Genomic DNA, 15,485 nt, shown 5'->3' with positions numbered 1-15,485 from the left:
TCCTCGTTTCAATGCAAGGCCAGGGAGGTGTTGGCTCCCCTGGCCCCGTGCAGGGACTGCTTATGCTATGGCAGTTGGGACAGGCTGTGAGACAGGGACAGGGACCATGGCTGAGATACACCAGGAGAGCTCCTTCCTCTGGGACCCCTGGGTCTTGGTGGCCATTCATGGCTTGTGGCCCCTGCCTGGGCTCTGAGGGCCAGCCTCCCTGTCTCCTCTTCTGCCGGAACCCACTTCCGGGTACCCAGGCTGCACCTGTGGCCACCGTGGGGCGGAGCTTCTCAAACTGTGTTGCCGACAGTTTCCTGCCACAGCTTCCTGTCCCAGAGACCAGGGTCGCTACCCCCACCCCTCCCCACGGTCCCTGGACAAGCCCCCAGCTTGCTGCCTGGTCCTGCTCCCTGATGCATGAGCGCCTCCATGAATCTGCCAGGAGGGGCTGGATTTGGGAAGGTGGAGGGAGAGAGGTGCGCCAAGGGAGGGCACTGCATGGATGACACTATGGAAGTAAATGTGAAGGAAAGTGGGTAGCAGAGCTCAGCAGGAGCAGAGGAGTTTAGATCCAGTGAGGTGGGCAGGAGGGAGCCACAGCAGGGTCTCGAGCAAGGGAGGCCTTGGGGAAGAATTGCCGAGGTGAAACTTGCAGACCCCCGAGCTCAGTTCATGTGGAAAACAGATTGTCGGGTGCAGGCAACCACAGGCCCCATGTGAGTGAGATCTGAATCTCAGGTTGTATTAATAGAAACAGTTGGTGGAGATCAAAGGAGATGATGCCAGTACAAACCAACCTCAAGGGAGACAGCTGGGCATGGGGAGGCTCAGGGAGAGGTGGGTGTGGCAGCATGTGTAGCCCCAGACAGGATGACCCAAGTAAGGGGACAGGGGCTGGGGAAAGAGAGAGAGCAAGAATGGTCAGAGAGGGAGTCGGTAGCCAGGCAGTTTGTTAAGAGCCAGAGAGGTCTGTGAGGCTCAAGCAGCAGGGAGAGGTCACCGGTGTCCGTCACTCAGGGGACCTAGTACTCTCCTGATGCCAGTGGTGATGTCAGTAATGAGGGCAGCCTAGGGGATACGGGGAGCCGACTTGGAGGCTGGATGAGAGGGCGGGAGTCCAGAAAGTGGAGACAAGAGTGTAGACAGCCCTCAGTAACGTTTCCCATTTCAGTTACTATTTTTAGTGCCCAGTGTGGCTATACCTTCCAGTTCCTTTTCTCCCCTTAATTTAAAAAATGGAGGTATCATTTACATACAGTAAAATTTATATACCATCTTCATGAAAAGTCTGAGATTCAACAAATGCCTACAGCTGAGAAACTGCCATCTCAATCAAGATACAGACTATTCCCCAAAATTTCCTCACATCCCTTGTCGTCAGACCTCACCGCCCCTGCCCAACAACCGCTGATGTGTGCTCCACCACCACAGTTTTGAGAGGAATCAGGCTGTTTGTAGCCTTTTGAGTTTGGCACGACGCCTTTGAGATTCACCCACGTTGTCCTGTATATTTGTGTTTTGTTCCATCAAATTGTTGAGTGGTATTCCACTGTGGGTGTGTACCACAGCTCATCTGTTCAGCAGTTGGGAAGCAGGTTAAGTTATTCCCACTCTTTCGCAATTGTGAATGAACTGCTATAACACACACCAAACAAGGCTGCACGTTGGTCAGTTGGTGTGTGTGTTTGAAAAGAGCCCTTACACCTCTTTTCAGACACTCTTACAGAATGGTTACCTGCTTTTCCAGGTTGGGGCACAAGTGCAGCCCCTTGTTAATTTCCGCAGCACCCACCTGTCTGGAATTGTGGGGACATCCAGGACCCCCCTCAAGGCTGTCTCTCCCAACCCCAGCATTTGAACTGATCTGGTTAGAATGCAGATTCTGGCCCCTTCTTCAGCTATCCCAACCCAGACCTCACCTGATTTCCACACCAGCACCTTCCTCTGAGTCCCTGTGCCTATTCCTGCATGTCTCTGGGCACCCAGGGCAGAGGGAGATTTTCCCCAATCTACAGAAGCTTTTATTATGCCCTCTGCTACATTTGCATAAGAAGCAAGGCACCCAGGACCCCTCCCCAAACACAAACTCATGCCCAAGTGCCCTTGCTGGGCCTGCCTTAGTAGAGAAACACCTGGTAGCTACTATGGAGAAGTAATTTTTTCCAACATTGTATAAAGACAAACATACAGAAAAAAGAATTAATTGTGCACCCATCCCTCATGCCCTGAATTCCGCAATTAACATTTTGCTAGATTTGCTTTATCACATACTATCAACCCTCATTCTTTGTGGATTTCATATGTGTGAATTCACCTACTTGCTAAAACTTATTTGCAACTCCCAGACTAATACAGCACTTTCCCGGTCATTCTCAGACATAGCGTGGGTCACCTGATACACATGAGGCTGGACAGAGTGACCACTCTGCCTTCCAGCTTCACCTTCCATGCTGAGAATCAGTCTTCCTCGCAGTCTCTTTGGCGCTCCGTGTGTTCAATTTTTGTGCTTTTTCTTGCTGATTTCCCTGTTTAAAATGGCCCCTGGAGCGTGGTGCTGAAGTGTTGTCTGGGTTCTGAAGTGCAAGACCTCTGGGACGCGTCTTATGGAGGAAACCCATGTGTGCTGTTGGCTGAGAGTTCAGTGTTAGTGAATCAACAATACACGTTAAATAACGCGTCTTTCAACAGAAACACACACCCAACAAGGCTGCATGTTGGCCGGTTGGCGAACATGTGGAAGCAGAGTCTTGCAGGAACCAAACCCTGTGAAAGAAGTTGGGTGCCAGTAATGACTCCACACCCGGCCAGGACCAAGAGATTTATTAAAGCGGCTGTTACAGAGGGGATCTGTAATGGGAAAAAAGAAAAAGAGAGAGAAAGAGAGAGTAAGAGAGAGACAGGAAGTGGGAGAGAGGTGGGGCGAGAGCTGCAGAGAGGGAGAGAGCGACAGAGAGAGAGAGAGAAAGAGAGACGAGAGAGAATGTCGGGGGAGAGGGCTGTATTTATTAGCCTGACAGCGGCCGGAAGGGGCCGTGCTATGTTCCTATTGGAGGAGCGGCATGGGAGCGGGGTGGGGCCAACACCGTGTTATAGTCCCATTGGACGCATAACAAAGCTGGCTACGGATTGGAGGCTTGCAGGTTTGAAATTCGCGCGGGAAGGTTTGAAATTCCCACGTGCAGGGAAGAGTGCTCACAGAAGCCGGGACCTAGGGCCTTTGTTGTCTGGTGTGTCGGCACCATTTTGGGAGCCGCCGCTCTGGTCGCTTCCTGCACCTTTCACCCTGTGATTTCCTCTAGGAGCAACGGTTCAGTATTTGCTAATTCCATGTCTATGTTCACTTTGAAGAACTGCTGCGAATAACAAGAGTCAACTGGATCGGCCTGACCATCCACTCCTCCCTCTCTCTCTCATCCCTCTCTCTCTCTCTGGCCATCAATGCTATTTTCTGGATGCCTATCCAAGCAAATACAAGTTGAGACTCAAATGCGGTGACCATCCTAGCTATAGCAACCTCTTCTCTCTCTTCGTATCACTGTACGTATTTCCTTTCTAGTCCTGGCCTCCCTCTGGAACTGTTATCTTTCCTTCTTTGGCACACCTCTCCAGCTCCTTCGAGTGTTATTTTCTGGAGGGCAGGGAGGGGCCACGTCTGTCTGATGCATCCATATCCCCCAGCACCGAGCACCCTCTAACACAAGCGTTCCACCTGCGTCTCGGGAATGAGCGGATGGCTCCGGGTGCCGGCGCCTGGGCGTCGGCACGACGCCTCCGAAAAGGCGGGGGGCGGGGGTGGCGGCCGGGATTGCTCGATCTGTGCCGTGCGGCACCGACGCCTCTCCGTGCGGCATCCCTCCCGCTATTTCCGGGCGCGGCGGAAGCGGCTGGGGGAAGGTAGCACTGGCCCTGACGCGCCTCCCATCCCCTCTGCAACCCGCAGGCTTGGCGAGGCGGGGCGGGGCGGCGGCGGCGATGCCGGACCCCGCGGCGCACCTGCCCTTCTTCTACGGCAGCATCTCGCGCGCCGAGGCCGAGGAGCACCTGAAGCTGGCGGGCATGGCCGACGGGCTGTTCCTGCTGCGCCAGTGCCTGCGCTCGCTGGGCGGCTACGTGCTGTCGCTGGTGCACGACCTGCGCTTCCACCACTTCCCCGTCGAGCGCCAGCTCAACGGCACTTACGCCATCGCCGGCGGGAAGGCGCACTGCGGCCCGGCCGAGCTCTGCGAGTTCTACTCGCGCGACCCGGACGGGCTGCCCTGCAACCTGCGCAAGCCGTGCAACCGGCCGTCGGGCCTCGAGCCGCAGCCCGGGGTCTTCGACGGCCTGCGCGACGCCATGGTGCGCGACTACGTGCGCCAGACGTGGAGGCTGGAGGTGAGAGCGCCGGGCCCGGCGGCGGAAGAACCCACGCCCGCCGTGGGAGGCCCGGGGACTTCGGGGCACAGGGGAGCCAGACAGGCCCGCTTCCCCAGCCAGTCCTACTTGACGGATGGGGCCCTGGTCTTGGTGGCGTGGGTGGCCGCTGGCTTCCACAGCCTCAGCGATGCTACGACGCGCCACTCTGCCAGACCAGAAGGTGGAAGGGTGCACCGGGCTTGGAGAGAGCGAGCCGGGACTGGGGGCAGGGCCGAGGGGATGGCGCGCCCCAGGTTAGGGCGGCCATGGGAGAGGCGGGGCAAGGGCTGCAGTCTTAGAAGACAGCCTGTGCAGCACGACAGTGCGTGCGCAACGACCTGCAACGACCTGCGTTAGGTTTCCAAGCTGGAGATGCCCTTGGGGCCAGCGGAAGCCTGTGGCATGGTCCCTCGCTGGCTGGATTGGAGTGGGGAACTTGGAGATGGCCAAGGCCGTCTTCAGCCTCCCGCATGGGTGCCTGGATGGAGCGGGGGTCTTGCGGGACGTGGTGACCTGCAGGATCCAGGAGATGGAAGGGGGCTCCGGTAGCCTCATAGGGCCCAACTCACCTAGAACTTCCTCGCTCCTCCTTCCTTAGGGAGATGCCCTGGAGCAGGCCATCATCAACCAGGCCCCCCAGGTGGAGAAGCTCATCGCCACCACGGCCCACGAGCGGATGCCCTGGTACCACAGCAGCCTGACACGCGAGGAGGCCGAGCGCAAACTCTATTCCGGGGCGCAGACCGACGGCAGGTTCCTGTATGTGGGCCTGGGGCCTGGGATTTGGGCTGGCGAGGGCTAGGGTCTGCGAGTGAGCCGAGAAGGTGTGCCTGTGCTCACACATGCAGGTGGGCCGTGCGTTTCCGGTGTGCAAAGGGACTTTGACCTGGGAAAGTAGTGGCAGTGACTAGGAGAGCCTCCAGATTTGGTCCAGCTGAGCTGGAATCCAGCTTCTGCCACCTGCTGGCTGTGGGCCTCCGGCAAGCAGCCCATCTCCTGCCCGCCACAGTTTCCTCTCCTTCATTCAACAAACATTTACTCAATACCTACTGTATGCCATTCACGGATGATGTGGTGGTGGATCTAACAAGTGCCTGTCTTCATGAGGCAGACAGACAAAACAAGATGAATCAATAAAATATGGAAGATGTCAGACGGTGCTGAGTGCTAGGGTGCGCAGTTGGAGAGGAGTTGCAATTTGAGATTAGGAGGCCGGGGAGGCCTTCCCAAGAAGGTGACTTGTGAGAGAAGAAGCGAAGGGGTGAGAAGAAAGCTGGGCAGCTTCCCAGTGGAAGCTTCTAGCAGTCAGGTTGGCAGGTGCAAAGATCAGGATGCAGGAATTTTTTTGGTATGCTCAAGAAACATTGAGGAGTCTGGTGCCTGGAACTCAGGAATGGGAGAATGGGAGGAGGTCAGGGTAGGGAGGTGACTTTGGCTTTTACCCTAAGTGAGGTAGGATCCCTGGGAGGGTGTTAAAGCTACTCCCTCGAACGGTCCTGCAGATGATGGTGGGACCTACCCTGAGGGTTGTAATAAGGATTACACGAAAAATATACGAAATATACGAAAAATGCATTGAATGTTAGCTCTTATTATGTAAGGGTGAGCATGTGTGTCTGCATATATTGGAGCCACAGCTGAGACTATGTGGCTATTGGTGTTATTGTGAAAGCATCTTTAAAACTGTTTTTAAAACTCTGTTAGGGGCTGATGGTTTTTTGGTTTTGACATGGGTTCTTCTATATCACAGACGTTATCCAGATGTCAGTTGAGGTCACTCAGGCCTCGAGATGTAGAGAAACCTGGTGCCTGCATTTCTCTCATGACCTCAGGGAGTCCAGTGTTCTCCCCCCCCAAAATCTGTGGGGACAATTCCAGGGGCCTCCCTTCTCATGAGTGCTTCCTGGCCTGAGTCCCTGCCTGGTGGAATCCTGGCTGTCACCCACCTCTTCCAGGGCTGTTCCCTCTTCTGGGGCCAACCAACTTGGAGGAATTGACCACTTCCCTTGATTTCTTCCACCCATATGAGGCCTAAGCAGATTGCTTGCTGATCTCCCCCAAGATGCGGCTCCTTCCCCAAGATGCTGTTGTTGGCTGATACAACAATTTTTCACCCTCTGCTACAGATGTAGGCTGTAAATTACAGTGGAATTCCCAAGGTTTCTTGAATGCACATTACAGTTTACACTTGGCTGCAAGGATAACTTTTGAACAACTTAAGATTGATCTGTCTTCTCTAAAGTAAATCTTTGTATTTGTTTCAGTTAGCTTCTGCTACATAACACAGCCCCAAGACTTACAGGCTCAGAACAAAAGTTTTTTACTTCTTGTGATTCTGTGAACTAGCTGAGCAGCTCTTCTGGTTTGGGTCGGCTGGGCTGGGACTGGATAAATGGGAACAGTCACACTCATATGACTGGCTCTTGGCTCAGTGTCACCTGGGTGATGGGGATGAGCTGGCCTCAGTGCCGTCACCATCCAGCAGGCTGGCCTGGGCTCACATGGTAGTTGCAAGGGTCCCAAGAACAGTCCGAGAGGGCGAGTTTCAGAACACAGGCACTTTTCAAGCCCCTGCTTATGTAATGTTACTGATGTCCTATTGGCCAAAGAAAAAGCACATGACCAAAACCAAAGTCATCATGGGGATGGAGCTCCCCAAGGGAGAGGTATGAAGATAGCCATTTTTGCAAATGGTTATAGCAGAGGATTGGAACAAGGGGGTGGCCCTGAAGATCTGGGCGTGGCAAACATGAGTGTTGGGGCTGCTTTTCTTTCCTTTTGGACTGTCAGTTCAGGGCAAGACCCACCTCTGGTGCATCTGGAGGGCTCCATCTTCCAGTCCTTGCGGGTGGCTGGCCCGTATGTCACCTACCTTCCTCCAGATGCTACATCCCTCCCCGGTGTGACACTTGCTAAGACGTTACTAACATTTAGTCCCAGACACATCACACATTCATATCCTACTCACTCATATGCACATCAGCCAGGTGCCCGAGAGTCCAGGGCCTCCTCAGGCTGGCCACAGTGGAGGGAGATCCCACAGTTCTTCCTGCTAATGTAGCTGGCTGTTCCCTCTCGTCTCTGCTCTCTCCTTCATAAAATGTGAGTTTGTCTTTCTTTGACTTTACAGCCTGGGCTTCTTATCTGGTTCCCCTTTATGTCTACATTGTAGTTCTTCATCTACACAGTCTCTGCCTCTCTTGTCTTGGCTTTTCTTTCTTCCTCTCTCCTTCCCTCGCCCCTCTGTCTTTCCTTTCCATCTGCAATCACACACATACACGTGCAGACAATAATTCTGCCACTCCAATGGTTCAAAAAATTTCCCCTAGCTTGCTTAGGACCTCCTGGGAGTATCAGAATATTCTGGGGGGAGGGGGGCAGGAGGAGTAAGTGGAAGGTTGGACAAGTGAGGTTCTGCACCGCCGTTCTGGCTCGGCTTTCATCTGTTTCATATCTTAAGCTTCCACGTATGACCATGCGTGACAAAGAATTCCACAACCCAGAGGAAAAGTTCACAGACTTTTGCATCACACAGAAGAGTTCACGGCAGGCTTAGAATTAACCAGTCTATCGAGATGAGAGGAATCTCAGGAAAACCAGGCCAACAGCTTTGAGCTGCTGTTGGTGCTGTGGATGTCAAACTGCCTCGAAGTCTCAGAGGCAAATGGGACCAGCCCCGGCAGTGGGAGGGAGCCGCAGGGGGAGCCAGGATCTGGGCACGGCATGAGATCTAGAAACAGTTGCAACAGTGGCAGTGACTCATTCCAGGGAAGTGTTAAGAGACCAGAAGTCACTTCCAGGAACCAGACTTCTGGGGAATTAGGCAGGGGCATACTTCAGACAGAAACTGTGCTAGATTCTTTCTGTGGTTCCTGTAGTCAATAACTGCTTTTCAGCACATGGATAGGCAGGGGCTGAAGGTCAAAGTGATAGCAATGGGCCCTCACAGAAGGTTGGGTAGAGAATATCCCTGGTAGATCCTGATGGGCGGGGCAAGCTCACCACTGGTCTGGTTCCAAGATAAGGGCTCAGGGTATGATAGAAAGACACATGTCACTCAGGCCTAGGGTTAGGACCAGGACCACAATTCCCGTTGACCACAGTCCAGAGTTGTGGAGGAATGACCCTAAAGCTGAGTGTTGCGAGAGCTGGTTTGTGTCTGTGTAATTGGCAGCATTTTGTGGAACTGCCTGATTCAACTGTGCAGTCCCGGGTAGCAATTAACCATAGAGTCAGAAATGAATTTGGACCTTGGCTCTGCCTCTTACCAATTTAGGCTAGAGGTGTCATGTTGTGCCTCAGTTTCTTCATCTGCAAAAATGGGGATAATAATAGTACCAACATGTGGGGAGTGCTGGGAAGATCATAGGACAACTATGTGAAGAATTTAGAACCAATATCTTACTAAATGTTAGCTCTTATTTTTTAGCATCATTATCAGGTTCTACATATTATTTTGGGAGTAGAGATATGTTGATTCCTGAGACTGTACCTCTAGCTTCAGGGAAAGTTCCGACTGCAAGAACAAAGAACTGCCACCATCTAGTGTTTTTTGGAAAAATAAAGCATTAATTTGGCCCTGAAATATGCATGGTGATAGCACCAGTGTCAGCCTGTATGGTTATTATCTGGGAAGTAGTGGCTGCTCTTTTATGGACTCACATGTGTCTTCCCAAAGACAGTGTATCAGTTAGCCTTTGCTGTTTAACAACCTGCTGTATTCACACCCTGAAACAGTGACTTAAAACAACAGTCATTCATTCACACTTGATTCAGTTGGCAATTTGGACTGAGTTCTGCCAGATGGTTCTTCTGCTGGCTTCTTGGGCTTGCTCATGTGCCCACAGCCGTCTGGAAGGTCGGCTGGAGCTGGGTGGCCTAGGGTGGCTTCACTTACAGGAGTGGCAGTTGGAAGGCTTGGGTGCCTTGGTTCTCCTCCATTTGACTTCTCTAGCAGACTAGCTTGGACTCATTTCCATGGTGGTTTCAGGGTTGTCAAGAAAAGCAAGAGAGGGCAGGCCTCCGTGCTCAAGCCCTTTTGAGCCTCTGCTTGTGTCTGTTTGCTAACGTCTTATTAGCCATTAAGTCATGTGGTTGGGCCCTGATTCAGAAGATAGAGGAACAGACTCCACCTGTTAATGAGAAGAGCCGCCTGATACTGTGGCCTAAAAATATATTCCACATAGAAATTTAAATAAACAAAAAATGAGGAAATCATTAGTTCCAGAAGAAAGAACGAGATGGATGAGCAAGAGAGGAGAGGAGTAGAGGCTTGCTGGTAAGCGCTTGGCATTGAGTTTCTGTTGTCAGTTTAAAACTTAAGGTTGTGACCCGCAGGAGGTGCTTTCACTTCTCACAAAAGGAGAGCTTGTCACTGGAGCGCATAATCTCCAGGCTAGCCCACCGGTCTAGTTGTGGAAGTGGCATCTTCTCTGCAGGGCATTTACGTTTCCTGGTTTGTTGTGGGGTTCTATCCCTTGCGCTTTGGTGTTCCCTCTTCACTCCCACCTGGTTTCCTCCCTTTCCGTGTATCCTCAGACTGTTGTGGGCTAGCCTGGGAATGACGCCACATGCTGTTGAGGAATGGTCGGGTGGGTCACTGCTGCCCCTCTCTCCCTCACTTGGGGGATAGCTCCTTGTTCCTTTGGCCTAAGGAAGGGCCTCATTGCAGGGTGGGTCCATCTCTATTTTGCTCCCTGCTATATCCCTGCTCTCAGAATGGTGCCTGGCCTGTGACCCTCCTCAGCTAATGTTTGTCCAGTGAATGGACATCTGTAGGCCTAAGTCCTGTCTGAGCATCTGCCTCTCGGAGGGTGTCTGCCTGCAGGCCACCCCCAGGGCTAGTTCCTGCTGCCTGCCAGTTGCTAGTTTTCTGTGACTCTGTGCCATCCCTGAGGTCAGTGGTCAGACTTCTGTGACTTCCACAGCCGAGGAACCCCCAGGGCCAGGTGCCTTTATTCCTCATTGGAAACCTACACTTAACCCCGGAATGGAACCTTGTGCCCGTGACCCAAAACAAAACTGTTTTGTGGGATATGCTGACTGGTTTCACTGTGGGGTTTCATGTGAGGGTGCCGGTGTCTGACCCTTAGTTGGCGTGTGTGTGTACTCGGGGCTGGTGGAAATGGATGGGCAGGTTCTCACCGCACAAATGCACCTTCTTAGGGGGGCTCAATTGCCATCATGGACACAGACGAGTTGTGCATTTATTTGGCTACATATCCAGCAGAGGGCAGTCAAGGGTCTTATTCTATCAAAGGTCTGTCTGTGACGATAACTGGTCAGTCTTGTGATGACAAGGTGACTTGTTCTGTTTCACACAGAGGTGCCCAGTGAGCTCGTCATGGAGTTGCACCTACCCGTGTGGTTCTCGCCCCAGGTGAATGGTTTTGAGTCAACTTGTCGGAGACTGTGTCTGCCAAAGATGGCCAAATAGCCCTCCTGGGTTGGCTAGGTGTGTGGCCGAGCGTCCCCCTGATGGCTGTGTGCCTGCCCTGTGGATGGCAGGTGTCTTCCATGGACAGCCAAGTGTTCAGCCCTAGGGGAAAAGGGGTTTCTCCATGGGTGGGAGTTCCTCCCTGTGGCTGAGCTCCAGCTGGGGGTGGCTGAGTATCTGCTGTGGTGGTTGAGTATTCCCCTGTGACTGGCCGCCTGTCTGGCCCTGGATGCGACTGTGTTTCCCTGTGAACACCGCCCCTGCCCTTTCCACCCTCCTCTGCTGACGGGCCCACCACCCACGGTCCAGAGGTGAGCAGGGCCTGGCCTCTGCTTCCCCGGTCCCTGTGAGGCTCCGGTGGTGAGAAGCCGCTAGGGTGTGCATGTGAGGGAAACTGAGGCACGGTTGGAGGGCTGCCACGTGGCATAGGGATGACACCCACCATCCCCCTCCAGGCTGAGGCCCCGGAAGGAGAAGGGGACGTATGCCCTGTCCCTCATCTATGGGAAAACGGTGTACCACTACCTCATCAGCCAGGACAAGGCGGGCAAATACTGCATTCCTGAGGGGACCAAGTTTGACACGCTCTGGCAGGTAGGGTGTGGGGGTGGTGCTGGGGGGACGCCGTGCTCTGGGGGAGGAGAGGAGCCGCTGCCAGCCACCCTCTCCCCACAGCTGGTCGAATATCTGAAGCTGAAGGCCGATGGGCTCATCTATTGCCTGAAGGAGCCCTGCCCCAACAGCAGTGCCAGCGCCGCCGCAGGTGCGAGGGGTGGGTGGGGCATGGGCGGGCCGCGGGAGCGGCAGGAGACCCCTAGCCCTCACTCCCCCTTCTGCTCCCCCAGGGGCTGCCGCTCCCACTCTCCCAGCCCACCCATCCACGTTCACCCACGTGAGTCGGCGGCACCTGGAGTTGGGATGTGGGTGGGATAGAGGCCGGGGCTGCCGTGGAGGGAAGTGGGTCCCCCAGCACTGCCTCTGGGGAGTGCTCGGCCGACCGGGTCTCCCGGGAGAGGCTGAGTGTCCCCAGCTCAGGCCTTGCTGGCCGCGGCTGACTCTGTGCCCTTCTGCCTCAGAGACGGATCGACACCATCAATGCAGATGGATACACCCCTGAACCAGGTGAGCCGGCAGGGCTGGGGGTGGGGGCGTAGTTTGGGGTCAAGACCAGGGTCCCTGGCTGGGTTGTGGAGCTTCTTGAGGGGGACGGTGGGCTGGGCCAGGTTTTCGGTGGTCGACTTGGTTTCCTCCTGTGCACACCTGCGCCCATACCCATCCTGCCCGCCTGTGTGCATGTATGTCCCAGTGCATGTGACACACAGGGGTGTACATCTGGCCACTCCTGGGACTTCCAGGCACAGACGTGCATTTATTGGGCACCTATCGCGTGCCAGTTGCGTTCCAAGGTCGCTGAATGTCTGAGCTCATTGAATCCCCGGACAAGCTGTATGCAGTTGTGGCAACTGCTCTCATTTCTCAGGCGAGAGGGAGAGCAGGTCACCCGCTAAGGTCCCACAGTGAGGCCATAGTGGAGGTGGGATCTGAACCCAGGTGGGCGGGCTGCAGAACTCTCCTTCTAAGTGCTTTCCTGTGGGTGCTTCCGTGCTTCATATGTGGTGCCGACCGGTCCACACGTGTGCACAGAGCAGAACTGTGGTTACACATGCACCCCTGATACTCCCCTTTGGAGACCTCGAAAACATGGCTGCTTGGTGTATGTGTAGACACGGGAAGGCCTGGGAATAGGTGCACACACATGCACACCCCCGATGGCACACGAACAGTGACACAGGGATACTGAAGCACAGAGGGCCCCTAGCTGTGACCAGGAGTGTATGCAAGTGCATGAGCCTCAACACACCCCAATGTGCACCTATGTGTCTGTGCATGCTCGGGTGGAGGTGGGGCACCCTCCCCTACCCCCCTCTTCCCTGCCCCTGACCTGGGAGTGCCGGCTGTGTGTGTGCCCAGCACGCCCTACGGCCCCAGACAAACAGCGGCCGATGCCCATGGATACGAGCGTGTACGAGAGCCCCTACAGCGACCCCGAGGAGCTCAAAGACAAGAAGCTCTTCCTGAAGCGCGAGAACCTCCTCATAGCTGACATTGAACTTGGCTGCGGCAACTTTGGCTCCGTGCGCCAGGGCGTCTACCGCATGCGCAAGTACGGCCGCCCCTGCCGTGGAGGGGTCGCCACCGTGAGTGGGCTGGGGGACGCAGCCTCGCCGGGCAGTGGGGTGGAGCCGGGGGAGGTCTGTCCGCCTCCTGTCAGTTTGTCCTGGAAACAGACTCTCGGGACAGGACGGTGCAGGCCGTAGGATTCCTCAAGAGCTTGGGGACACTTGAGAGGGAGGAAGAGGCGCAGGCTAGGCCCGGGAGGTGGCTGGGCTGCAGCTGCCTGTCCCAGGGGAGCTGCAAAAGGACCCCTGGTCTTGCATCTATGGACTCTGATCCAGGCTACCCCGGCAGAGGGCGTCACTTTGGACAGGTGGTCCTTTTTGGTGTTGGGCAGTTCCCGGCGAGGCCGGGTTGTGAGCTGTCCTCAGCGGGTGCTTTGGCAGAGGGGACTGAGAAACTTACCCTGAGCTGGGTGGCCAGCTGCAACGTCCACCAGTCCACCACACATCTCGGGGAAGGAGACAGGGGGGTGGGAATGGGGTGAGCAGGGCACTGCCCGCCACCTCACCCGTGTGCCTCCCTGTGGCCTGCGCCTTGGGCAGGAAGCAGATTGACGTGGCCATCAAGGTGCTGAAGCAGAGCACGGAGAAGGCAGACAAGGATGAGATGATGCGTAAGGTGCAGATCATGCACCAGCTGGACAACCCCTACATTGTGCTACTCATCAGCGTCTGCCAGGCCGAGGCCCTCATGCTGGTCATGGAGATGGCTGGCGGGGGGCCCCTGCACAAGTTCCTGGTTGGAAAGAAGTGAGCCCCGGGAGGCTGGGCTGGCGGGGTGGCTGGGGCTGGGGACTCATCCTGTCCACCCGCCGGGGCCACCCGGGGCGGGGTAGACTCACACTCACACGGAGAACGTGCACGTGCGTGTTCCCACGTGTACACACGGGTGGACACCACTCATGAGTGCGAACACTCGCCTTCCCACCTCCGTGAACTCACTCGTTCCACCTCCCTGCATGCTGGCACGCCCGCTTGCAAGGCAGAGCCGCTAAGCCTCAGTTTCCCCAAGGGCCAAATACATGGCCCTTCTAGGCCAAATGCATGACTCTTGGGAAACTGCCCGTTGTGGATTGTCAAGATTTTTTTCGTTTTAAAGGGTTGAAAAACAAAACCAAAAAGCAAACAAACCAGTGTGTGACAGGGGTTACGAAGGCTACAAAGTTCAGTGGGGCCTACAAAGACTAAAATATGTCCTCTCTGGCCCTTTACCGGAAACTTTTGCCATGCCATTTGCGTTCCCTCTGCCCCAAACTCTCATGTGGGTTTCTGTGCTCACCGAGGCACGCTTTTGCTAATCCACACGCTCTCCTAGTGCACGTTCCTTCCCCCCTTGCTCCTGCTCGACCTTCAGTCACTTGGCAGGTGTGTGCTGGGCAGTTTTTCTGTGACAGGAATGATGACGAGCACTTGGGTCTCATCAGCAAATGAGGGCAGCAACACGCCCTGCCCTGGGTTCTCCTGAGAGAAGGGGGGATAAGTGGTCGTCGTGATCAGATGCTGAGTGTGTTGGGAGACCAGGCGCACAGCACCTCAGGGCTTGGGAGTCCCAGGGTGGGGAGGCACAGTGAGCAGGTGAGGCTGAGCAAGCTGGGGGAGAACGTCAAGCACAAACTAGGACACGGGCATTCCAGGCAGGGGCCCAGGGTGGGCAGGGGGCTGAGGCAGGCAGGGGGGCGCAGACAGAGCCTTGTGGGCCACGAGGAGGACTTGGACTTTCACCCTGAGTGAGGTGGGGACCCGGCAGGCTGTGAGCAGAGGCGGAGCAGGCCCTGATTGGGGTGGGAGGCCGGGACCGTGGGCCGGGGGTCTGCGGCAGGGCAGAGGCAGAAGCAGAGGTGGGGAGAAGCAGAGGGTTCTTGGAAGGTCCTGAAGGCAGGACTGCCAGGGTTTGCTGAGGAATCGGGCCCGAGAGGAAGGAGCTGAGGGCTGAGCCATAGAAGGCTGGAATTGAGGAGAGGACTGGGTGGGCAGCTGGGCACAGGTGCATGTGTGTGCACGCACAAGCAGGCTGTGCCATCTCAGAGTCTGCAAGACCCTCTGTGGGCACATCGAGGCTGGGAAGGGTAGCACAGGGGAGGCCCCCAAGGCCTCGGGACTGGATGAGGGCAGGGGTTTGGCCTGTCTTGTTTGTGGCTGTGCCCCTGGCCCCGGGCCTGGCACAGAGTAGGTGCCCAGCAGGCGTCTGTTGAGCAGCTGGTCCGCGGGCCCGTGCACAGAAGTGGGCTCCGGCCGCCCTGCCCGTCTTCTCCCAGCTCGCCCCGCCTTGCCCCCCCCAGGGAGGAGATCCCCATCAGCAACGTGGCGGAGCTGCTGCACCAGGTGTCCATGGGCATGAAGTACCTGGAGGAGAAGAACTTCGTGCACCGCGACCTGGCGGCCCGCAACGTCCTGCTGGTCAACCGGCACTACGCCAAGATCAGCGACTTCGGCCTCTCCAAGGCGCTGGGTGCCGACGACAGCTACTACACCGTGAGGCCCCGCCC

The 15,485-nt window shown here is 55.7% G+C and overlaps 1 protein-coding gene across 1 annotated transcript in view; it reads left to right on the top strand.

Annotated features, from left to right (window-relative positions):
- Positions 1–3,955: 3,955 nt before the first annotated feature.
- The window catches only part of LOC103256352 (tyrosine-protein kinase ZAP-70), a 13,431-nt gene continuing 1,901 nt past the window's right edge, over positions 3,956–15,485 (top strand). The window contains exons 1-9 of the mRNA XM_021710509.1: positions 3,956–4,365; positions 4,985–5,145; positions 11,278–11,416; positions 11,498–11,585; positions 11,668–11,714; positions 11,893–11,944; positions 12,794–12,986; positions 13,543–13,749; positions 15,279–15,471. Of these exons, the coding sequence (XP_021566184.1) occupies positions 3,964–4,365; positions 4,985–5,145; positions 11,278–11,416; positions 11,498–11,585; positions 11,668–11,714; positions 11,893–11,944; positions 12,794–12,986; positions 13,543–13,749; positions 15,279–15,471 (1,482 nt within the window). The 5' untranslated portion in view covers positions 3,956–3,963. The remainder of the gene's footprint in view (positions 4,366–4,984; positions 5,146–11,277; positions 11,417–11,497; positions 11,586–11,667; positions 11,715–11,892; positions 11,945–12,793; positions 12,987–13,542; positions 13,750–15,278; positions 15,472–15,485) is intronic.

This window comes from Carlito syrichta, unplaced genomic scaffold, assembly GCF_000164805.1.
Source record: "Carlito syrichta isolate Samal-C Ts95f unplaced genomic scaffold, Tarsius_syrichta-2.0.1 Scaffold289273, whole genome shotgun sequence".
Lineage (NCBI taxonomy): Eukaryota > Metazoa > Chordata > Mammalia > Primates > Tarsiidae > Carlito > Carlito syrichta.
Note: the sequence above shows the minus strand (reverse complement) of the source record. Positions and strands in the feature narration are given on the sequence as shown.